Source organism: Phoxinus phoxinus (assembly GCF_949152265.1).
Source record: "Phoxinus phoxinus genome assembly, chromosome: 17".
Lineage (NCBI taxonomy): Eukaryota > Metazoa > Chordata > Actinopteri > Cypriniformes > Leuciscidae > Phoxinus > Phoxinus phoxinus.
The window spans coordinates 6620659-6645535 of record NC_136892.1 but is presented as its reverse complement, the minus strand read 5'-3'; the positions used below and the strand labels follow the sequence as shown (position 1 = coordinate 6645535).

Here is a 24877-nt window from a genome sequence, read left to right as displayed (position 1 = left end):
TCTAGACCATTTGTTCTCAACCTTTTTTTACTCCAAGGCCTTCCTTTCCGAATCAATACTGCAACCTTTTTTATTCACAAGAACATTTGTAGTTTAGTGTTATTACTTTTCAAATCCATGTTATTTTTCAAACAAAATTTATTTAAGGCAGAACCTTCTTTTTTGCAAACATACTTCGCAAAAATGTCACTGCAGACATTCTTTACAACTCAAACTCACTCTGCTCTGCACTTACTACAGCTAAACAAATAAGCACCAGTCAACCTACCGTACCAAACAAGACCACAGAGAGATATACTATACACTCCATTTATATCCATTCAGAATTACTAAACACACCAAAACACAAATGAAAAATAAAAACATCCTGATTGTGTGGAAACTCAGTGGTCTGAAGGCGGGTCGATGTCATCAGTGAACAGTTCTGTCAGAACAAGCAATCGTGTCTATGTTTGGATTGTCTGATGCCCATGTGTACATAAACACCTCAGATTTGAATTGTTTACAGTGTAGCAGCAGCTGTTTACCACTGTAGCTATGAAACAACTCAGCAGAGTGCTGTTGAAGTATTTGTCCCTTTGGATTTACCTCCAGAACTTTATACAGTCTGCCACGAATGCAAAAAACGCTAGCTGCTTTCCGAATGTAATTATTTTTAAAGGGGACCGATTATGTCACTTTTTACAAGATGTAAAATAAGTTTCTGATGTCCCCAGAGTGTGTATGTTAAGTTGTAGCTCAAAATACCCCACAGATAATTTGTATAGCATGTTGAAATTGCCTCTTTTTGGGGATAAAAAAATAAACTTTTTGTGTGTGTATCCCTTTAAATGCAAATGAGCTGCTGCTCCCAGCCCCTTTCAAGAAGAGGGTGGAGCTTCAAAATCTCATGCAACCACAAAACAGGACAATCTCACACACTGAAAATGTCAGAAACTGTCAGCAGTAGTGTTCAGCCTTATATGTTCGAACCGGAGTCAGACAATGATGCCAACAGAGCCAAAGAATATAAGCTCCATGGAGATAAAACAGGTATAGCTTAGTTTAATTATGGTTATAACTGGTGTTGTCATCTTGCTTTTATCCACTATTAGTACAAGCCTGTTGTAGCGGACCCCTTCCGAATGATGGCCAAAACTTCACTCATGAGTTTTATGAACTTTAATGTACATCACAAAAAAGATGAAGCAAATGTTTTCACTCCAGAAATCACCAGCTGAATAAAACACAGTAGAAGAAGTGCGCATTAAAGTCTCATCCATAAACTCTCTCTCTATCCCTTTCATTATCATCAACATAAACAGTGAATTACTCAAAAACACTTGTTACAACTAACAGTAAAACATATATATACAGACATTATGCCTTTTCAGGGGGTGCTTAATAAACTGATCAACTTTATATCGTATTATCTTCAAATATAAAACTAATACACTGCGTCTTCAACGGCTCTGATGTAGGGAGTACACGAAGACTGTTAAAGTCTCCTGCTTACTCTTACATCCAACAACAAAACATCTGAGTTGCTTACAATAAATTATTGTCGCTACCGCTGCTCCGGCCTGGAGAAAATGGCGGACAATGTACAGCTAGCTCAGGGTGGGGTTTATGCGGCAGAGTCCATCGGAGTTGCTCTGGCTATCTACGTAAAAACCGGATGCAAATTGTAACAGCTTGCTGGATGACACAGTTTCAGAATCAGACAGCCCATAACAAACTGGCAGCATGTTTTATTTTCTGAGCTGGCTGACACACCAGAAACCTAACTAACTGCAAAAAAAAGATTTAAAAAAAGGGAAAATTTAATCCGGTGTCCCCTTTATAGGGGTCATCGGATGCCCAATTTCCACAAGTGGGTATGATTCTTTAGGGTGTTTTTTTTAAAGTCTGTAATACACTTTGGTTAAAATTCCTCAATGGTTGTGTAAGACAACACCCTATTTACCTCCTTAAAAACAGCTTTGTTCGCAGTGGCCCGTTTCGGTACATGTCTCTTTAAATGATAATGAGCAATTGCTCACCCCACCCATCTCTTCCATGTGGGGTGTCGAATGGCTGATGGCAGAAATATGTTAATACGGGACAGTCCGTCAGTGCTCGTGGGCGGAGCATGAGCATTATGACATCATAGTGCCAGAGAATGTCTAATAAGGGGAGAAGGTTCACTCTCGCTACACTTCCGGCTTCTGAACTGGTTGCAGTTCCACTGTGATTCCATATGAGGGCGCTCACATGACGAGTGCAGAATAAATGGTGGTCTATGGAGCTATACCCCTCAAAATCCACTTTTCTCAAGATATAATTTTTTGTCTAGTAATTTGAACGTTGTATTCGAAAGGAGATGCAAATAAATTGCACATGGCTGGGTGATAGATTTTTTAGAGTCACTTTTTTTTATTTGCTTTAAAAAGTCTTTCAAAATGTCAATGACGTCATACACATCGTACGACCAGAGATACTGCTTTACGGCAATCATTCAGTCACTTTGGTGCTTTCGCGCTCTGCACTTTCTTTTCTCTCGAGGCATCGACAACACAGCCGACACAGGTAAACACACGCGCTAGAAGAATTTCTGCTAGAATACATTCTGTTCCCGCTTCGGATGCCATGATGCCATCAAGCGGTATCTCTGGTCGTAACCAGTCCTTCACTGACCAATCAGCGTTCATTAGCAGAATGCTAGCGTGTTATGGGCAACAACAACTCAACCTGTAAGAAATCGAAAGGACATAAGTACTCGTTCATTCAACTTTTGACCTATAACCCATGTTGAACTTGCCAAACCTACAATCAAATCTGAGATTTCTCAACGGCAATCGGCTGAAAGGGACACATTTAGCCATCTAGCCCCATAGACTCCCATTCATTTTGCACTCGGGTGATCGCCCCCAGTGGAACTCTGGTGGAACTACAACCAAAAATTCGGTACAATAGGACTTAATAGGGAGTGAGCAGGCTCTCCGTAGACGGGCTCTGATAGTGCTCACAAAATCCAAACAGGCTGATTATTGAGAGTGTTAAGACTTTTTGAGGATAAAAAAAAGGTGAATGGATTGTTTTCATTGTATGGTGGTTGTGTCCACACACTGCAAAGACACATTTATATGCAAACACCATATACAAGGGAATTTTGCTTCCGATGACCCCTTTAAGAGACCAGCAGGAATGAGAAACTCACTATATAGTAAGTGTGACTAATGGGAAAGTAAATTATACATCATACATAGCATTTTTCTGTCATAATGTAGCAATTATTAGAAGGGAAACCTAAGGCCACATCAACTCTATGGGTGGACTTGTGTGTGGTTCGCAACCTTAAGACCCTCTGTGTAAACTATAAGGCTGAACTTATGGCACTTCTGGGGACTTAAGTTCCCAAAGGCCCCTGAGGCATACAGTCATCACGGGCAGCAGTCTTCACCTGACTAAAATAAACCCATTCTAGCAGATGTGTGAACAGAAGACACTGTGCTCAGAATACATTAGCTCCTTGTTTTTCAGAAACAATTTCATATTTCCCCCCCAGAAAAAGTCGTTACTAAATGGTTCTTTCAAATGGGTACTTTGAAGAGTATTAAGCGAGATCATTTTGCCGCTCTGACATTTCTCACTGTCCAGTTTTGCCTCTGAGAAAAAACGGTTGATGAGATATTCAAAAGGGATTTGAAAATTAACTACTGGTTAAATATATACTTTATTCAAGTGTTCCTAGGAATTCTCTAGAACTCGTCATTATGCTGTGATGTGTGTTTGAGTGAATTTGGGCACACACACACACATATATATATATATATATATATATATATATATATATATATATATATATACAAAAAAAAATCACTTTTTTGCGCAAGTACATCAAAATGCAGAGAAAAAGATGCCCTCTCTGATGATGTCATGAAAATGCTGATTAGCGGATGACATTACAAGAACATATACTCAGTGTCATAGGAAAAATCCACTTGATAGTTGTGAGGTAGTTGTTGTAGTGGTTATGTTTAGGTATGGGGTATGGTTAAGGGATCAAGAATATGGTCATGCAAAACAAGGCATTAATATGTGCTTTATAAGTACTAATAAACAGCCAATATGCTAGTAATATGCATGCTAATAAGCAACTAGTTAAAAGTGTTGCCAAATATTTTTGCTATAAATTAGTTAGTCTGCATTTACATTGCTTAATGTGTATCTAATTTCAAAAGTGTTCATATGTGGATTTCACTTCCAAAATGTTACACAGCATGTAACTGGCTGCTGGTCCTCTAAGCAGCATCATTTTTTTTTTATAATTTATTTTATTCAATAGATTATATAGCCTTGTAAGCATGCAAAGATGAGAGTGCTCCCATTATAATTACTAAAAACCTGTCGCTCATCTCAGTTTATTGCGATTTCACAAAGTACAAAATAATCAATGAAGCTGTCTACATTGCAGAATGAATATCTTACCTACATTGTGTCTACATTTGTACAAAAAACTCAGTTAAATGCTTAACTCAGCAAAAAAAAAGAAACGTCCCTTTTTCAGGATACTGTATTTTAAAGATAACTTTTTAAAAATCCAAATAAGTTTTACAGATCTTTATTGGAAAGGTTTTAAACAATGATATTTTTTTTTTGTGGATTTTAATTTAATTAACCATAAACAATTGTTGCACATGCACTTGTGGAAAAGTCCTTAAGACACTAACAGTTTACAGGCGGTTGACAATTAAGCTCACTGTTACAATAACTTAGGACATCAAAGATACCTTTCCACTGACTCTAAAATACACCAGACGAATGATGGCCAGGGTCCCTAATCACCTGTGTGATCATGCAATAGTCCTGTTGCAAGGAAGCATGAGGCCTGCAGATATAGCCAGAGAAATGCAATGTTCGTAATGTAAGACGGCAGTGCTGAAGGGAGACAGGATGGTCAGCTGACTGTCCTTGCAGTGCCAAACCATGTGTAACTATATGTCCCCCCAAATGTGTTCGAGAACTTTCAAGTGGCTTGGTAGAAGAGTGGGGTAACCTCTCACAACAGAAACTGGCGAATCTGGTGCAGACGAGGACAATGAGATGCACTATAATCACAGAATCATTATTCCATTTCTGTTTGTCAAATGTCAGTGAAACTTCTTCAGTTTATGTCTCAGTTGATATATATTTTTATGTTAATTCAAATATAACAAAAAGAAACTTGAGGATTTTTCTTTTTTGCTGAATATATTTTCAGGCTCTAATTGGTACCTCGTTTGTGGAAAGTGTATTTTATTTAACAGAGCTATTAGAAAAAGAGAGCCATAAAATTATGTATATCAGAGACAAAAAGCAAGAGAGATTGTGGAAAGAGACACAGAGATCTGATGCTATGTTTTCTTCCAACTGCAATCCCTCCATATGGGGCCACTGGAGAATTTCCATCCTTTTCCAGGCAGGAGATTTGTATTTTTATTTGTTCAAACTATTCACTCAAGTATGAGGTTGTTTTCCTTTACTCTTTCCACATTCTCCTTTACTTTTTTCCACATTCATGCGATGTACATCCGAGAACGTATTACTGACAAAGAAAATATGTAGGGTGGGGTTCCATTGCATTGATTTTTGATTGGATTTTGAGATGTGGCCATTGCTCTAGAAAAATGGAGGCCGATGAAAGAGAGCTTATAGGGGCAAGCAGACCAAATGATTGGTGAAGGCCTGCATACTGTATGTAAACAGAGAGAAGTTTTCAGAATAATGTCCAGTTTGAATAAACATTAAATGGTCAAAAATGTGACATATGCACAGATTAATTTTTCAAAATAATATGTATGAAGAATATGAATACAAAGGGTGAATTTCCATTCCATAATCAAGTATGTCTCAGGTTACTGTAAACCTGGTTCCCTTAGAAGGGGAACAAGGCACTGCATCTTGGTAGTGATGCTATGGGGAACGCCATCAACGTGACCAGTGTCTAAGGCACGTGTAAACAAACAGCAATAATCATTGGGAGACAGCAGTCCTTGATGTCACATGCGTCATGCCCGTGCGTATAATAGGGTGTTACACATTGATGATGATGACGTTGACGTTGATGATGTTACACAGAGTTACACATCATCAACACTTTTGTCTGAGGGAGATGTGTAGGCAGGCCCGAGGTATGGCATTGAGACATAGCATATCATCCCCCTTCTCAGGCAACAAGGGTTACAGTCTTTCTCTCGAAGTGGAACTTTGCTGCTGTGTCTTGGTATTGATGCTATGTGGAACCAAGTTTCACTACGGCATGCTGTGAGAATGCCTGCCTCCTTAGGCTGTGAATATTCACAAACATAGTGGGCATAACATAAATTGACTATGGATTACCCAGCCGGAGTCAGAAGCATGTCAACCCCATGGGCGCATCCCATGTGACTCATATAGTGGCGCTATAAACTAATACTCCACGAAACTATGCTTCTGTGCTCTACAGCAAGGGAAGTCTTGGCGGTTACACCTGCCCCCCTTCCTTGAATAATTTAGCCACAGTCATATATTGCCCCAAGAGCAGAGCTCTAAGGGTAAAATCCCCAACATAAGCCTCACCAGAATTTGACAAGGCTCTTAGGGAGCAGCCTATTGTGGGGGAGCTTCTACTCCATTTTAACACCTCTACTCATCAGTTTTAACCACTGATCACCCCTATGGAAGCACCCCACCAAAGGGGAGCATATATACCTTCCTCAAGACTCAACAACAGTTGGGAAGGGATATAAACAAAGCAGAGGTACTCTTGTTCACCCTGCTCTACCATAAGGAGTACTTGAGCAGCCTGCCAAATGGAGCATGCAAGGTGCTAAAAACCTCAGTAATTAGCACCTCTCTTCGGTAATGCCACTCATCCGAGGGGGATAATACATTCGTAGCCTTTACTCAGAAAAGGGAGGCAACAACAAAAAGGTGGTCTGCGCTCCCGTCGCATGTGGCATCCCGCCCGCCATGTCCTCAGAAGCATCTGAGGTCGCTTCATGCCATTCACATCCCTGGCAAGCTCAATCGTAGATCTGGTTGCCTCCCCGGACACGTCACATTGCCAGTTATTATTCTCCCTGACCGACGGAACCCTCGGCACATATGCACTGGCACACAGCTGGCACCAGGGCCTACGCAAGTATGCGTTTCCCCCAGTGGGCCTTTTTGCACAGACCTTGTGCAAAGTCAGAAAGGATGAGGAGCAGGTCCTGTTAGTGGCCCCATATTGGCCCAACCGGACCTTGTTCCCAGAATTAGTACTCCTCGCGACAGTCCCTCCCTGGCCCATTCCTCTGAGGAAGGACCTGCTTTCTCAGAGACGGGGCAACTTATGGCACCCACGCCCAGACCTCTGAAAACACCATATCTGGTCCCTGGACGAGAAACGGAGGTTCTAGGTGACCTACCCCAGGTGGTGGTAGACACCATTACTTCCGCTAGAGCACCCTCTATGCATTGAAGTGGAACCTTTTCGTTGAGTGGTGTTCTTCCCGCCGGGTTCAGAGTTGTGCTTTCCTTCCTGCAAGATGGGTTGGAGCGAAGACTGTCTCCCTCCACCCTCAAAGTGTATGTCGCCGCTATTGCCTCGCATCACGATGCAGTTGAAGGTAAGTCATTGGGAAAGCATGACCTGATCGTCAGGTTCCTGAGGGGGGCAATGAGACTAAATCACCTCGTCCCCCTGTTTACCCTCTTAGGACCTGTCTCTGGTGCTCAGCGCACTGCAGAGTTCTCCCTTCAAACTGCTGCAGTCAGCAGAGCTAAAGATCCTGGGCCCTATCTTGCACCCAGCGTAAATTACTTTAATACACCGACGCATGTATCATTCCTATTTTGCACCCAACACACAGCAGACCTTTCCCTCCACAGACGCCCGTCGGTAAATTAGGGAATGAACTTGCGCTCCCGGGCATGGTTAAGCAAAAAGAAGAAGCGTGTTCCGGCGCAAACGTTCCCTGGTGCTATTTTGCGGTTTCAGAAAAAAATTCCGCCACAGACCAGGAAAATCCTAGTCTAAAGTCACTTATTAAGATGCTATTTTAAGGGTGCATGCTTGGCCATAATGTAGCGTGTTCAAAATGCGCATACACTTTGCTTCTCTCATCTACACAGATGCAGCAGTTTTTGCAAACCATAGATAATTACAAGGAAAAATATTACCACACGAAGGAAATCATTGTGGTGTCCATGAAGATGTGAAAAAAATTGGCATAAATCTAGCTTGCACATTTATCCAAATTATTCAGGCTAATTGTAGTAATGACGGATCAAACCTTTTTGACCAATAGTGGCAAGACACATAGGTATATAAGGACATCTGACAAAGTGGGTTGTCCATCAAGAACCATGAAACAAAATTCTGAAGACTGCAAAATCACCTTTACCATCATGTAAGTTGCGTGCGCCTGGCAAATCCGCCATTATAATAGCAATCTGCCATGGAACAAGCGCGCCTGCTCTTAAAGGGAATGTGAGATGCCGCTCTGATTGGTTTATTGCATGTTACGCCCAAATTACACCTACTATACACCAGTAATGTAGCTACTTCAGACCAACCCATTTTAGATTTGCATTGGGCACAAGAGTAATTTATCCCGCCGGTATAATAGCAGCAGCGCCCGAGATCCGCCCACAAAGTTAACTGCATTTCGCGTTTTCTACTTGCGTTTCCGATAGTTAAAATAGGGCCCTCTGTCACTTAAGACTCCTGACGGCGCTGGCATCTATCAAGAGTGTAGGGGACCTGCAAGCATTTTCGGTCAACGAATCGTGCCTAGAATTCGGACTGACTGACTCTCACTTTGTCCTCAGACCCCGGCCTAGATATGTGACCAAAGTTCCTAGCATGCCCAATAGAGACCAGTAGGTGAACCTGCAATCGCTGCCCTCTGTCCCGTCCGCTCCTTGCGGTTATACGTGGACAGAACGCAGAAGTTTAGGGACCTCAGAAAAGCTCTTCGTCTGTTACGGAGGCCAGCAGAAGGGAAAGGCTGTCTCTATGCAAAGGTTAGCCCACTGGATAGTGAATGCGATTGTCTTGACGTATCAATCCCAAAACGTGCCTTGCCCATTCGGGTTGCAAGCACACTCAACTAGAAGTGTTGCTTCCTCCTGGGCATTGGCTCAAGGCGCCTTGCTGACAGATATATGTAGAGCTGCGGGCTGGGCGACACCCAACACGTGCTAGATTCTATAGCCTTTGTGTAGAGCCGGTATCATCTCGTATACTCGCCCCAAGTGGCCAGTAGCATGGGGGACCTGCTCAAGTGTCGGCTTGCTTCACCATTCTCGCCTGGTCAGCCTGATACGTGTGTCTTATTGCTCCAGTATGTTCCCCAGAGATGCCTAACCCTGTTGAGTTCCTCCGTCACCACTATGGCAGTCAGGCGTTGCGGAGCGTCTGACGCCAGGCCTAACACTCGTATGCATTGAGGAACCTGTGCTAGGCTGGGTGTCCATATGTAGTGGTCCCTGCGGCGACCCCATTTGTGTATTTTCCACGGTACGGCTACCCTATCGGCTAGCTAGTGTTTTTCCCTTGGCAGAGCCCGCTCTGCCATCTCTGCCAGTGTGCTTCCCCCCTAGGATTAGGCTGGAACCTAATCATTGGAAGGCCTAACAACGTGGCTTGTTGGTAGTGACGAATGTAGGAGTGACCGAGATGAAAGGGAACTTCTCAGTTATATACTGTATGGTAACTCAGACGCTTGTCCCGTTGCCATGTTGTTGTACAGTACCATCGCTGCAGACAGTAGATTTTTCTCGAAGTAGATTGGTCTCTCTGTGAAGATCCCATTCAAGTCGGTTCCCTCAGACGAACCTCTCCGTTCCCTATTTCAGGGAACATGGGTTACCATATGTAACCAAGATGTTTTTACCTGTGTTTAGGCTACTCTTTTTTTTTTTTTTTTTTTTTTTTTACATATAGATTCACAATATCATATCATTTGACAGTGGTAGTACGTAGCCAGCATGGTTTTACCTGTAGTTTCCAAGTAGTTGTACACAGCTATACAAGTTGGTATATAAGTTGGGTATCACTTTTCCAAGTAAATACAATACTTTTACTTTTTATGGTTGCTTTATCTTATTTATTGAATCTGTTATGTGTTTCATAATTTGTTTATGATTATTTGTTTATAAGTCATCAACTGTACAAAATATATGAAATTGCCCTATGAAATATTTTATTATTTGCTTCTATTACAGTTTTTAAACAGGGGCCTTGCCATGTGGATTAATATGAACTCAAACTCTTTGCTAACCATTTCCTTAAATCATCCAGCACAACTAAATGTAGGCTTATTACAGTATACCAGTTTCTGTGCAGAATGCTGTATTATTAGAGATGCCATTCCAGTTTTCAGTTAGCGTTGCAGCAGCGATGAATGAGTCATATCAGTGGATCTTTAGAGTGGCCTCTTTAGCCAATCGTATTTGCCCTACATCCAATAGTCACTGCTCAAATGGACCTAATCCTATCAAAGCAGTATATTTTTGCTGCTTAATTAATATCAAAATTGGTACTCATCTTAATCCATTTAATAATGTTTGCATTACCTTCTCATTCAATAAAAAATGTTTTATAATGAGTTTGCCATCCTAGATGTTTCAATGCTGTCAAACCAGATCAAACAAATATTGAGGAATAAAGTTTCTTATTTATTGTCCTAAAATTAATTTGAAACAATGTTAGGGGTGGTGTTATGAAATAAAAATGTATAATTATCGTGTAAGAGTAAATACAGTCAGAGTAAATTGGATTAAAATCAATAACATGACAAAATGTTGACTAAATTTAAAGTAAATTTTCTTTGAAAGGAAAAATCTATGACTGAAAATAATAATAATAATAATAAATACTTTGAATACACCTTAATTCTCAATCTCAGACTCTTTATGTGCTCTTTGCAGGACTACACCATCACCATGTATTTCCAACAAAGCTGGAGGGACAAACGGTTGGCCTACGCTGAGATGGCTTTGAATCTCACTTTGGACAACCGTGTGGCTGATCAGTTATGGCTCCCAGATACCTACTTCCTGAATGACAAGAAGTCTTTCCTGCACGGTGTGACGGTGAAGAACCGAATGATTCGGCTCCACCCAGATGGCACTGTTCTTTATGGACTGAGGTAAATGCCACTGATCTGTAACATCACTGCTACCTATGTGTATTGTGCTGTATAATGTCATATTTTCCAATAACACTGCAAATCACAGTCTTAAAGTCCACATGAAATCAGGAATGACCCTTATCACACATTACTAGTCATGTGGTGAACAATTAATCCGTGACAATTAAATTTGTCACAATATTGATGTTAAGTCGGTCACAACTCTCAGTTCACAAAGACTTTAAGATGATTGTAATCATCTGAAAGTAATGAATAGGTTTCGTTCACTCAGTCAATAATTTCCTGATTCACAGTCACTTAGCCTGAACTTTGCAGCCATTTTGTGTGACATCATTCTTGTATTTATTGTTGATATTAGTATCAAAGTTCTTAGTTTAACTTTATAAGTTAAACTTCATGTCACACTTGCTATCACAGTGAGGACAAGGTTAGCTATGGGAAAGCTTCTATTTGGGGTGTGTGAAAGATATGTGTTAATGGTTCACAGCACTGACAGACTGTGTTGAAAATGAAGGCGCTAATGATATTGGGTGGAAAGTGTGAAGAAGCTTTGCCTTTTTTGATTTACAGCCCCGCTTCAAACTTCATTATTGTTTTGGCCAAAGTAAGGTGGTCCCTTACTGTCTCAGAAAACATAAAACTGCATATAGCAAATTAGTCACGTCTGTTTGCTGAAACTGCAACATGTTGGAACCTTGCAATATACGAATGTCCATCATTTGTGAGAAAACGCTTTCTCACACTTTCTCATTCATTGACGGAATTTTCCCGCTTTCTGTTTTTCCACTGTTATACAGTAGGGGGCGCTATCACAAATCTTCTGAAAGAGTACTGAATCTAATGAGCAAAACACATACGAAGAAGATGCAGAAACAAGCTATGTAATCATATGTAAAATAACGTGATCATCAACATTAAACAGCAAATAAATCAAAACTGCCCAAAGTTACTGAATGAAATGTCGACCCAGGGCGAGCTATATGATTGTGCAACCTTAGTGTCTCGATCTACTCCATCTCCATCTCCATGTTTTTATCATCGTTCTGAATCCGATCCTGGTGAAAAAGACATACTGTTAAATGTATTAAAAATGCATTATAGTATATTTGTATTGTACTAAAAACATACTCAAGTACATATTTAATACATTTAATAATACGTATTTTTCATCTTCTGAAAAAGAGTACTGAATCTTCTGATCAAAACACGTTCGAGAAAGATGCAGAAAAAAGCGATATCATATGTAATCATAAGCATATGTAAAATAATGCGATCAACATTAAACAGCATATCCATCAAAACTGCCTAATGTTACTGAATGGAATTTTGACCCAGGACGAGCTATTGGACTGTGCAAGCTTAGACTCAATCTACTTCATCTATGTTTTGAACATTGTTCTGAATCCGATCTGGAGGTAGTCTTTGACAAAAACGTGATTGTTGCTTTTTTAATGAAACTTACCCAAATTCTGATTTTTGATTAAAAAAGAATGCATGAATGATTTATTTGTTTGTTTTTGTTTAAAAGCAGAGGGACTGTTCTTTTTACATTTGGCATTTTCAGATATTCATACAACTATTCTTGGGTCCATAAAATTTTTTGTGCAAATGATCAAAAATGCTGGCCGTGACTGGCAACTTCTTTTTTTAAATGCTGGCGGGTAAAGGCTAATTAATTGATTCAAGATCACCATTAATGTCAGATTTTTATAGTTAATTTACACAAAACAACAAAGCTGTTCACATGCAATACGTTAAAGCTGCAGTCGGCAAGATTTTTTTTATAATATTCACTGAAACTGACACTATGCTCCGACAGAACAACATAAATCAGCCGGTATTAGAAAAAAACCTGCGCTTCTACCTCCACCTAGAGCCTGTTATTTGTTTTGCAAAAATCCACCGCTCCCATGTTCTTCTGGTCCAATCAGTGCAGGGCTGTGTGAGATCTGACTGTCAATCACAGTTCGTGTACACACCACAGATCCCCACTCCCCCCTCGCGCACTTTAAACTATCACATGTACACGCCTGAAGTTCGCAGGTGTGTTGGATTGTACGAAGCGTGATGATGGAGAGAAAATCTACTAACAAGCTTCCAATTCCTCGGTTAACAATCAGAGGTAACCGTAATAAAACCAGGATCAACATCGGACCAGCATTTGAAAGGTGGAGGGTGAAATCTGGTGCACAAGCACTGACGAGCACGAACTCGATGGGAGGGTGCTCGGTAGTAGTGGGGGAGGGGCATGATAATTTTTTGGCTAAGTCCCCTCAAAATGTTGGCTACGTCCCCTCTTGTCGACTGCAGCTTTAAATAGTTGAATTTAAAATAGAATTTAAAATTTTTAAAATAGTTAAATTTTACATACTGTAAAACTTCAAATAATAGCCGAGTCCCAAATAGACGCCTGTCTCTTTTACACGCCTGGTGTGGCTACAGGTTTGGATAAATAAAGGCCGGTCTCAAATAGAGGCCGGGTCTGTTTTTTAGTTTCGGGTTGTATTTAATCTTCTAAAACCCGTCAGATCGTCTGTTTAAGCCAGTTCTATGGTGCAGATTGCGCACGCAAGAGAGTCCTGTGCATCTGGGCGGGAGCTGTTAGAGCAAGCAAGGCAGGCAGAGAGAGTTAGCGGCGCGTCGCGTCTTTGACAACTGGAGTTATCGCACACCGGACAAGAAGCGCCGCGTCTATGACAACCCGAGGTATCGCACACCGGACAAGAAGCGTCGTGTCGCGTCGCGTCTATGACAACTCGAGGTATCGCACACCGGACGAGAAGCGCCGCGTCGCGTCTATGACAACTTGAGTTATCGCACACCTGACGCGCACTTTGTCAGTTTATGGCCAGCAATATTGTTATGTTTATGACATTATGGAATTAAGATCATGTCTATGTTATGATTGTACTGTACAATTAAATACAATCGTTGCTTAGTCTGCACTGCAGTCTGAATTCACTTTATCTCTGAGCGTCCGTTAACTGAATTGAGAATATCATCTGAAAATCCGATAACATCAGCTATTTTCATTCAACCAGCTGATTTCTGTAAAACTAAATGTATATTGCAGCACAGGGTGAAGTCTCAACACTAAATTAAAGGCCTGTCTCATATAGACGCCTGTCTTAAATACAAGCCGGTGCAGTTCGGTGATTTGGGAAAATAAAAGCCCGGGCTATTATTTGAAGTTTTACAGTAGTTATTTGTAAAAATGCTGGACACATCAAAGCAAACCTTCCAAATCCATCCTGTTGGATGTGTAGCACAAGCACTAAAACCGTCACCTACTCTTTGCACCATCCAGTGTAGACAGCATTTTAATGGTTCTGTTTGCTTTTGATGCACCATATTGTGCCGCTCACGTCCAGTGTAGACTCAGTTTAATCATCTAAAATTCAGTAAACTTATTAAATCTCAGCTAGATGGAACACAATGGAAAAAACTGAGACACGTTTTGAAGGTTTGACTATTGTCAGCTCAACACACAGGGCCCTATTTTAATGATCTAAGCGCATGGTCCAAATCCACTTTTGCTAGTTTTTTGGTTTGTTCCTATTCTCTTGTAATGGGTGTGTTTTAGGCGTAATGTGCTGTAAACCAATCAGAGTCTCATCTCCCATTCCCTTTAAAAGCCAGTTGTGCTTGCACCATGGCGGATTTGCTATTTACATGACAGAATTTGCAAGCGGAAAGATTGAACGCTTCTATAGCGAGGAAACGGATCTGCTCGTGCTCAAGGTTAAATCGCTCAAGCAGATTAGCTACAGGACAAGCCGGATTCCATCATATCTTTATGTACACAATAATACTATTTTACATTGTTATCATTTTTTTTTATTTTATTTTTTTTATTAATATTTGTATAATGTTTGTGAACTGCTGCACATTGTGTGTGTGTGTGTAATAAGCAGAGTGTACGCGTGTTGTGCACCCGCCTATCAATTGACCGATTGACTTTAGACCAGGTTTCAATTGGTCAATGGCGCAGTTTATTTCAGTTGCAATAGCAACACACCAACAATGCGCCTGAACACACCTCGTTTTCAGACCAGCAGCCCATGGGTGCACAATTGGGCACAAATGCATTTGCTATTTAAACAATGTGGCGCAGGATGTGAAAATGATAACTGCGTCAGGCTGAAAATAGCAAAAAAAAAAACACTTGCGTCGCACCTGGCACCGTATTGCGCCGGGTGTATGATCAGCTTGTTCTCATGTAAATGCGTCTCTATAGCACGCATTGTGTTTATCGTGCAATTTATACGCGAAAATTTGTTTTTACGTGCAGATGATATGCAGTTTTCGCGTGCATTTGATACGCACTTCATTGCGTGTAATACACACGCAACCCACACCACTACTAAACCTACCCTAACTAACCCATGTGTATCCTATGCACGTAAAAATTAATTTTCGCATATACATTGCACGATAAACACACTGCGTGCTATAGAGACGCATTTAGTGTGATCGGGTGCATGATAGGGTCTTAAAAATGCAACACTTACATTGTATGCCCTATAAATCATGCAAAACGTGACGCAATGGCCAAAAGGCGGTGATGGATAAAATATCAACACTACAGAGACTAAAAAAAATCTAGCTTGGTTGCTGGACGTCTAGTCAAATAGTCAACTATCACTCACCCCCAAATCACCTCTTAACGGTTACACATAAGATGGAACGTCTACAAACTGTTGTCTTAGATGGCGTCTTCTTTTGGACAAACAAAGGCACGGGTATAAAAATAAACACTCTCCCTCCTGACTCTGCTATGCATTAACCCAGAGCTGATCCGGCAAGACAGAGAGTACACTCTTTGTGCTCCTCTCAATCAAACTATCAATAATGAAAGATGACAAACTGTTTCCTCTTCCAAGAGGCTCTGGCACAGGTGGAATCGAGAAATAAGCAGTGAGGCCACAGGTTGGTTGCTTTTTCCCCCAGAGGGTCTTTTAAACCTGCACCGCGGTGGAGAATTTAAATAAGGTGAACTCCAGCTTGGATGTTTGTAGTATCGATACGTCCACTTTTTTATAATGTCTTAAGATGGACCTTTGCTGGCTGTAAATTATTCATGAGTCGGAGCTGTTGTTAATGTTTAATTATCATATCATGCCCTGTCGTGTCTAAAAAGGGATTTTGAATTAATGTGCCTTAGTCAGCTTTAGTAGAGCTACAGTATGTATGCAAAACATCCTCCATATGACCCACAAACGCATAGATTTGCAAATATGCAGAGGTTTGTGCTTTATGGGGATTTGAAGGAGAATGATAATGCTCATATTGAAGAGTTTTAAGCAGTGTGTTGAAGGGAAAGAATTTTATATAATGTTAACACTGAGAGTCTAAGGTATTGTTATGAGGCAGTTTAGAAAGGACAGAGAGGAGGATCTAAATGCAGCGACTATTTTATTAAAACAAAACAACAAAAGAGCACACATAACATTCATGTAGGACAACAACACCAGACAAAAAACATGAGAAACACTGGGGTGTATACAAAGGGTGAACAGGGGGAACAATCAAGAACTAATCAACAAGAAAAAAAAGGACTAAAAAACATGGCACTAGGACAGGAAAAAAAACTAAAGTTCAGACAAGACATGGAGAATATATGACAAGATATAGCTGTCTGACTGTTTACTTTTTCAGAGAAAGCATGGTGAAATAATGAGGAAAAAAGAGTGACATCTAATGAAGAACACAAACAAGCAGCTGGTGTTGCAAAATATATGATTGATTGATATATATATATATATATATATATATATATATATATATATATATACATATATACATATATATATATATATATATACAGTTTTGCTCGATTGCTAATACACAATTCATGAAACAATTCACCATTGTCTCACAATTATAAACACAATCTCATAACTACACATAAACTTGTACAAACATCAAAATGTCACATCAAAATCAAATATTTGAGTCAAAACTACATTCTCTTTTGTCCGAAACAAACTTTGGCTTCAGATGACACAAAAACAAATAAACAGACTTCTTTCCTGCTCAGCGAACACTAGTGACATCAATTCATTACAAAAACCTCTTATTCAGGAATAATTTTGCAGCTTACTGTCTATTACATTATACAACATTAATGAATGAGTGCAGATACCGCAAAATACAACAATGTGCTTTAGGGAAAATTTTCATTACATAACTGTAAAGTGACCTTACAGTAGATGAAAAGTGACAAGAAAAGTTCAAATACCAACTAATTGAATATGAACTTGGTATGCAACACAATACTGTATACTCTCAATTACAGAAATAAATTAAAAAATAAATAAAGCAGACTCTGCACATTCGGCCAAATGTTATTACCATATACAGCAGTGGTGAAGTCCCAACAACAACAGTCGCACCATTTTTTTTCAAATAGCCTGCTGCATGGCAGAAATAGTTCCAGGTCTGTTGACCAAATAACAGTTCTATATTACTATAATTTAAACATGTTGCTTTGGAATTATATTCATTGTGAAAAGTGATTTACAGATGAATTTACAGTAACCGTTTTCAGGACTTCCTGCTGAGGTCTCTCCAGCATTGGAAAGCGTTTCTAATTTTAACACGGATCCTTGTCTGATCATATCCCCTTCTTTTTCCAGTGATATTCCTCTTAGCTTTTCTCTTTTTTTAATGTCTCTTATTTTCTCCAAATCTCCCTCTTGCTCACTCTCTCACCCCCATCATTGGTGGACACACACCCTACTGCTGATTGGCTACAAGTTTGTTGTGGTGCTCGGTCCGATGTAGCTGGGAAATCCATAGCCAAATCTGAAAGATTTTGGGTCTGGCATTGAGTAATGAAAATCGCCCAAATCTAGGGCATGCATTTTAAAATCTCACTGCACGCAATTGGATAACACTATGACCAATCACAACAATAAAAAACATCCTTCTTGTAAAGGAACGATTTTAGCGCCGTTCCTCTTTTAAATAAAAAGCCAAGTCTAACTCATTCATTGTAGTGGCCAAAGCCGTTTCAAACAACTGGTGTTCATCCATAGCCATCTTGCAATATTTACTAATGACTTTGACGTCACAGCGCTGTCGTCATCTGTTTAGCTTGCGTCTGGCCCGCCTATATCAGATAACCCGATGTGATTGGGGCAGCTCGGATACAAGGGCATAGTTAATGAGCATCATTACTCAATGCCAGTGTAACTCACTGTGCAAATTCAATTTGTGCTCTCGCGAGAACTCTGGATTTCCAGGGTAGGTCCGATGCACTTTCAACAGCGTTTTTCAAAAATCGCTTACTGCATCTTTAAAGGGGAAGCTAACATGACAGTAGATTATGGACTTTTGAAGCAACAAAACAAGTGGGTATACAAAATTATTGATCCTTAGAAGTCGTAATACATAAACAGCCCTGGGCAGAAAGTAAGTATGCGGCCTATATGTGTGTATGGCCCCGACTACACCACTGGTATACAGCACTTTAGCAGTTTATTGGTCTTCTGACAAAATACTTTCTCTACCTCTAGTTACATTCAAACAATGATTTTATGATACTGGTCACTTTATTTAAGCAATTAATTTGGATTTAACACTATTGTATCAGGTTTCTGGTTCACCCACATCAGGTTAAATTGACTAAAATTACTGTTCATTTGGAAATAACATGTAACCCAATCAAACCATCCATCCATCTTCTTCCGCTTATCCGGGGCCGGGTCAGAGAAGCCCAGACTTCCCTCTCCCTAGACACTTCCTCCAGCTCTTCCAGGGGGAAACCGAGGCGTTCCCAAGCCAGCCGGAAGACATAGTCCCTCCAGCGTGTCGTAGGTCTTCCCCGGGGTCTCCTCCCGGTGGGACGTGCCCGGAACACCTTCCCAGGAAGGCGCTCAGGAGGCATCCGAAACAGATACCCGAGCCACCTCAGCTGACCCCTTTTGATATGGAGGAGCAGCTACTCTACTCTGAGCTCCTCCCGAGTGACCGAGCTCCTCACCCTAAGGGATCGCCCAGCCACCCTGCGGAGAAAGCTCATTTCGGCCGCCTGTATCCGGGATCTTGTCCTTTCGGTCATGACCCAAAGCTCATGACCATAGGTGAGAGTAGGAACTTAGATTGACCGGTAAATCGAGAGCTTCGCCTTGCGGCTTAGCTCTTTCTTCACCACGACAGACCGGTACATCGACCGCATTACTGTAGAAGCTGCACCGATCCGTCTGTCAATCTCCCGTTCCATCCTTCTCTCACTCGTGAACAAGACCCCAAGATACTTGAACTCCTCCACTTGAGGCAGGAACTCTCCACCAACCTGAAGTGAGCAAGCCACCCTTTTCCGACCCAATCAAACTAGCCTGGGAAAACCCTTTTTCGAACGAAAGGGAACTTCCGGCAAATTTGAGATTTGCTCTGCAAGTCTAGCCAAGAGCCCTTTCAAGCCCATTTCCAATTTTTCCAAATTGAGGCAACAATCACAAACGTTGAGGCGGGCTTTACACGATGACGATCGTTCTGATTGTTTTAGGTCTTTCCAATTGTGCCAAGAGGCATTTGAGCGACGTCCGATGGTAACGCCCCTTTGGAAATGGGCTGTGAATTAACCTTCCCAAGACACACTCTCAGTTACAATACAATCAAACCTCCACTTTCTTCGCATGATGACGTCTTGAAGCACATGTAAAATCAGTCCAATGGTGTGACGGAACGTCAGAGGCAGGTGATGTTATGAACCAGGAAACTATAAAGCCTGCCCAAAACAGAGCCACACTAGCTCCTGTGTCGTCAGTAGCACTCATTTAGAAACTGTCCTTGTCTATTTGGTGTTGTTTGGTCTTTCTATTAGTATATATAAAGTCATGGCGAACAAGCAGCAGTTTAGGATGTGTGTGCACCCCTGACCACGTTATTTAACGGGTGGGTAGCTTGTTTGGATGAGGAGCATGCACAGTCAGCACTCGAGGGTGCTGGCTGTGAGGTCTGTGATGTGCTTTTACTGCATACACTCCAATCCCGCCTGGCGTTCTTATCTCTGCCTTCACCTGATAGATCCAGTGCCTTCTCTGAGGGTTTGGAAGCATCCGTTGCAGTTCCTTTCCGCCCTGATTGAGGCACCGACACTGCAACTATCTAGTTCTACCAGAAAGACTCGGGAGAATAAATACTGTGACAATTAAACATTTATTAACAGCCCAGCAAGCAATCAAGTTCTTTGGCGTAGGCCCCATCCGTATCTTGGTGTGAACGCAGCATTAGGAGATATGGATGAGGGCGGGGGAATTGGCCCTGACGTAGTTTGCAAACGTCGAGCCCCATATTTATCTCGCAGGGCCACCAAGGAGACGGCTCCATCGGTCACTCTATGGCAGCCCTGGTGGCCACTAAGAGACATCTGTAACTCAATCTGAGTAATATTAAAGAAAAAGACAAGAACTTTCTTATGGATGCGCTCCTGTCACCATCTGGCCTCTTTGGCGACGCTGTAAAATCAGTCATCGAGAGGTTCCAGGAGGCAGCCAAGTAGGCAGCCACTTTCCAGGAGCTCCTCCCCCGTTTCCTGCATGTGTCCGGTGCTGCTGAGAGGGAGCAGCCCCAAACTTCAAAAGTCAGCTCTTCGCACTGATTCTCACTGCAAACATTCGTGAGGTTCTACTCTTTGAACTTGGACTCTACACCAGGGTCCCAGGTGCTCTCATCCTAGTCCTGCTCCTCGCGTTTTCACACTGGATAGACACTTGTCGCTATGGTGGCATTGGTAAAGATGTTCCCTTAGCGTCAATCAACGCAGCGCGAGTTCCCTTGAAAGGGAACGCCTCGGTTACGACTGGTAACCGCCTGAAGAGGGAACGAGACACTGCGTCACCTTGCCATATCTCCTACGTGCCTCTCAGCGACTACTCCAGACTTTTCAGAAGCTAGCGCTGCTTTGTTTTTGGCAGGCTTTATAGTTTCCTGGTTCATGACGTCACATTCCATCACACCATTGGACTGATTTTACATGTGCTTCAAGACATCATCACACAAAGTGCCTCGTTCCGTCTTCAGGGAACTGAGGTTACAGTCGTAACCCGAGGTGATTTCTGTCAAGCTGTTATGTATTGATTTTATTCTTATTCTTATTTTAATTTTTTTATTATTATTATTTTATATGCATTAGCATCTGATACAGGTTAGAAAGGATATAAACTTTTTACATTGAACTTGTTTTGAACTCAGAAGATCTTTTAATCATTCAAAGTTTAGAAATGTGTGGTGTCATAAGTGGTTCTGTGTTTACATCAAGCATAATATAATGGTTGTGGCAGGTTTATATTTGCCATATGCCGACTGAATGTTTTGCATTCAAAAAACAGAGGAAGAAATGTGATGATGAGTGGAAAAGAGTGAAATTCAGTACTTTTTTTGAAGCAAATGTGACACGATTCCCATAAGTAGAGTTGAGCAGAGACGTGTCCTCACGTTTTCTCTCTTTTCCTCAACTCATTTAAAAATAAATATTCACATTTCAACCGAAAGCATAGTGAACCATTGAAAACATTGTGTAGCCTATGATTGTAAGAACTGACGAATCGTGTAATATTTATAAGAGCTTTAACCAATATTATTTTATTTATAGTACCAATGCAGAATTGTTTAACAATACTGATAAAGTAATTCCTTTGAATATGCAGTTAAAGACAGATATAGATATTTGTCCATTTGAGACCTTTTTTTCAATGAAACAGTTGAAAATCACTTGCATATACATTTCAGTGTACATTTTGTGAAATGCTTAGTTATCACAAATATTCATCATCTGATTTCATAAGTCTAGCTGTAGTCTTGCTAGCCATGCAATGGACTGGCCATCCATCCAGCTTGTTTCCCTTCCCACAGCCCGAGCATCCTAGCAATCGCACTTAGGGCAAGATGGACAATTTTGAGAATTAATGAAAGGATGTTTTTTTTATGCTTGTCAATAAGTGGTTAAGGCATCTGCCAATCAGTCATCATCTTATAAATATATTTCATACAGTGAAAACTATTGACTAATGCTCTTTGTTGTCTCATTATGGGAGTTGACTTCTCTATCATTCATTATACTTACAACATGTGAACACTCTCACTGTTGTACATGCACAAATAATGACGCATCTGTGTTCATTGAAATTCAATAATTTTCTCCCTTGTTTCTTTTTGGCCTACCCTTACACACATCGCAGCACCTATTTCATCTACACAAGGTCACTTAGATTTAACATCGTAAATGTAATTACCAAAATGTGCAGCAACACACACAACTCATTTGTAACGCAAGACATTTTACTGCGCCGCGTTGGGGATGATGGAAATTGAATGTCGTGCATACCCTGACAGAAGGTCCTTGATAAACACACACAAATTGCATATAGGTAGGACACAGAATGTGAGTGAAGCGAATCATTTTTTGATGTAGCAATTTACTATGTACTACTGAAGACACAAAGCGCTTTACAATCATATCAGAGGGTCTCTTCTCAACCACAAACGGTGTACAGCATCCACCTGGATGATGCAACGGCAGCCTCATAACATCGGCTCCAGTGCGATCTCCACCCACCAGCTATAGGTTTGAGAGAAGAGAGAGTGATAGAGCAATTCAAAAGAATGGGTATTATTAGGAAGCCATGACTGATATGGGCCAATGGAGGTAATTTTGGCCAGGACACTGGGGTTACACCCCTACTCTTTATGAGAAGTGCCATGGGATTTTCAATGACCAAAGAGAGTCAGGACATCAGTTTAACATCTCATCCGAAGGGCAGTACTTTTTTTCAGTATAGTGTCCCCATTAATATACTGGGGCGTTAGAACCCACACAGACCACAGAGTGAGCATCCCCTACTGGCTTCACTTACACCTCTTCCAGCAGTAACCAAGTTTTCCCAGGAGGTCTCCCATCCAGGTGTGTGTTTCATGTACAACTACGTTTCTCGCTCCTTAACTACCACAGTACGATGCGTCGTTGAAGAAATCAATTTGCTAGTCACGACTGTTTCCCGAAACCATATTGTTGTAAAGTGGTCGTTCAACCACGTTGGTTTATGACTTTACACACTTGGGGCCCTATTTTAACTATCTGAAACGCAAGTATCAAACGCAAAACGCAAGTAACTTTTTGGGCGGATCCCGGGCACTGTTGCTATTATACCGGCGGGATAAATGACTCTTGCGCCCGACACAAGTGTAAAATGGGTTGGTCTGAAGTAGCTTCATTATTCATAGGTGTGGTTTGGGTGTAACGTGAAATAAACCAATCAGAGCGTCCTCTCACATTCCCTTTAAGGCGTCAGCGGCGCACAATCTGACGTCAAACACAGCGGATAACGGCGCACACTTTGACCTCCAAGGCAAAAACTCCGGTTTTACTGTCTACACGACAACACTGCAACCGGCGTTTCTGAAAATCCTCACCCTGGCAGGGGTTTTCAAAAATGTCCGGTTTCTGTGACCTAAAACTGCGTTCCCGTGTGGACGAACGGGCGACCGTGTACAAAAAGTCACGGTTATAAAAATACCCGTGTTCGTGTGGACAAGGCCTAACATGCGACGCACCACTGTCTTTAGACTAGGTTTTTCCTGGTCAGTGGCGGAATTGTTTTCTAAAACTCCAAAATAGCACCAGGGAACTTTTGTGCCGGAACACGCCTCCTCTTTTCGCTGAACCGCCCCCGACGTGTGTCTGTGGAGGGAAAGGTCCGCTGTGCACGGGTGCAAATTAGGAATGATACATGCGTCAGTGTACAAAGTCAATTGCGCTGGGTGCAAGATATGGCCCTTGGAGTAATAACTTATTTTAATTAATCTGTTTGAGATCTGATTAATGCTAGATGTTTTGCTATAAATTACAGATATGGCATCTGAGGACTATTTCTCACTTTTCTCAGATATTTTGCTTTATTTCCAGATTCAATCATAGGTTCGTTCTTATGCACTAGAGCACGTTCAAAAAGGGTGTTTTAAATCTCTTGATAAACTAAAAGACAAAAAATGCTTATTTTGCTCAAGGTAAGGATTTATTGAGACATGCATGTCATGCAAACAAGAAACTATGCTTCTAACCACAGGTTGAGAGCTGTCGTTCCAACCACACAACTTTGCGATGCTGTTTGCGAACGTTCGTTAGAACTAACTTTTTGGAAAACACAGACTCGTTGAACTATGCTGATAACGCCGGAACTTACAAACATAGGCTTACTATGCTTTTGGGAAATGCACCTCAGGTAATGACCAGGCTCAACCCTGCTTAGCTGCAGTGGGCAACCAGTCTCGGGCTACAGGGTGACATGGCTGTGGTGCACTTATTGCTGCTGCTGATCTGTCCATTCAGTCATGTCCAACTTTTGGCGACCTTATGGCCAAATATTCCCCATGCTGTTGTGTCGAGCAGTGCTTCTTTCAACTGTTTAATTTTCATATAGGTGTCTGTTTTGATTGTGTTCTATGCCATCCCCTCCTTCTGGTTGCCCTGACCATCCCCAACATTACAGATTTATCTAGCGAGTTTGCATGCATACCATGGTCAAAATAAATCAGTTATTGTCTACTTATTTCAGCTTCTAGTGACATCCCTGTTTTTATGCGTTCCAGTACTGTTTGTTTTCCTGGCTGTCCCTGGTATTCGCAACAGTTTCCGCCAACACCACATTTCAAATGCATCAATTTTAGTAGACATGTAGACACTACCATAAACAAATGTGAGTCATAACTGTTAGCTTTTTAAACTTCTACATTCTCAAAAGTTACGACCG

General features: G+C 41.2%; 1 protein-coding gene across 1 annotated transcript in view; it reads left to right on the top strand.

The window, feature by feature from the left end:
* Window positions 1-24877, top strand: part of gabrb4 (gamma-aminobutyric acid type A receptor subunit beta4) — a 76103-nt gene that overhangs the window by 32035 nt on the left and 19191 nt on the right. Inside the window, exon 4 of the mRNA XM_079585538.1 lies at window positions 10900-11120. Coding sequence (XP_079441664.1) covers window positions 10900-11120 — 221 coding nt within the window. The remainder of the gene's footprint in view (window positions 1-10899; window positions 11121-24877) is intronic.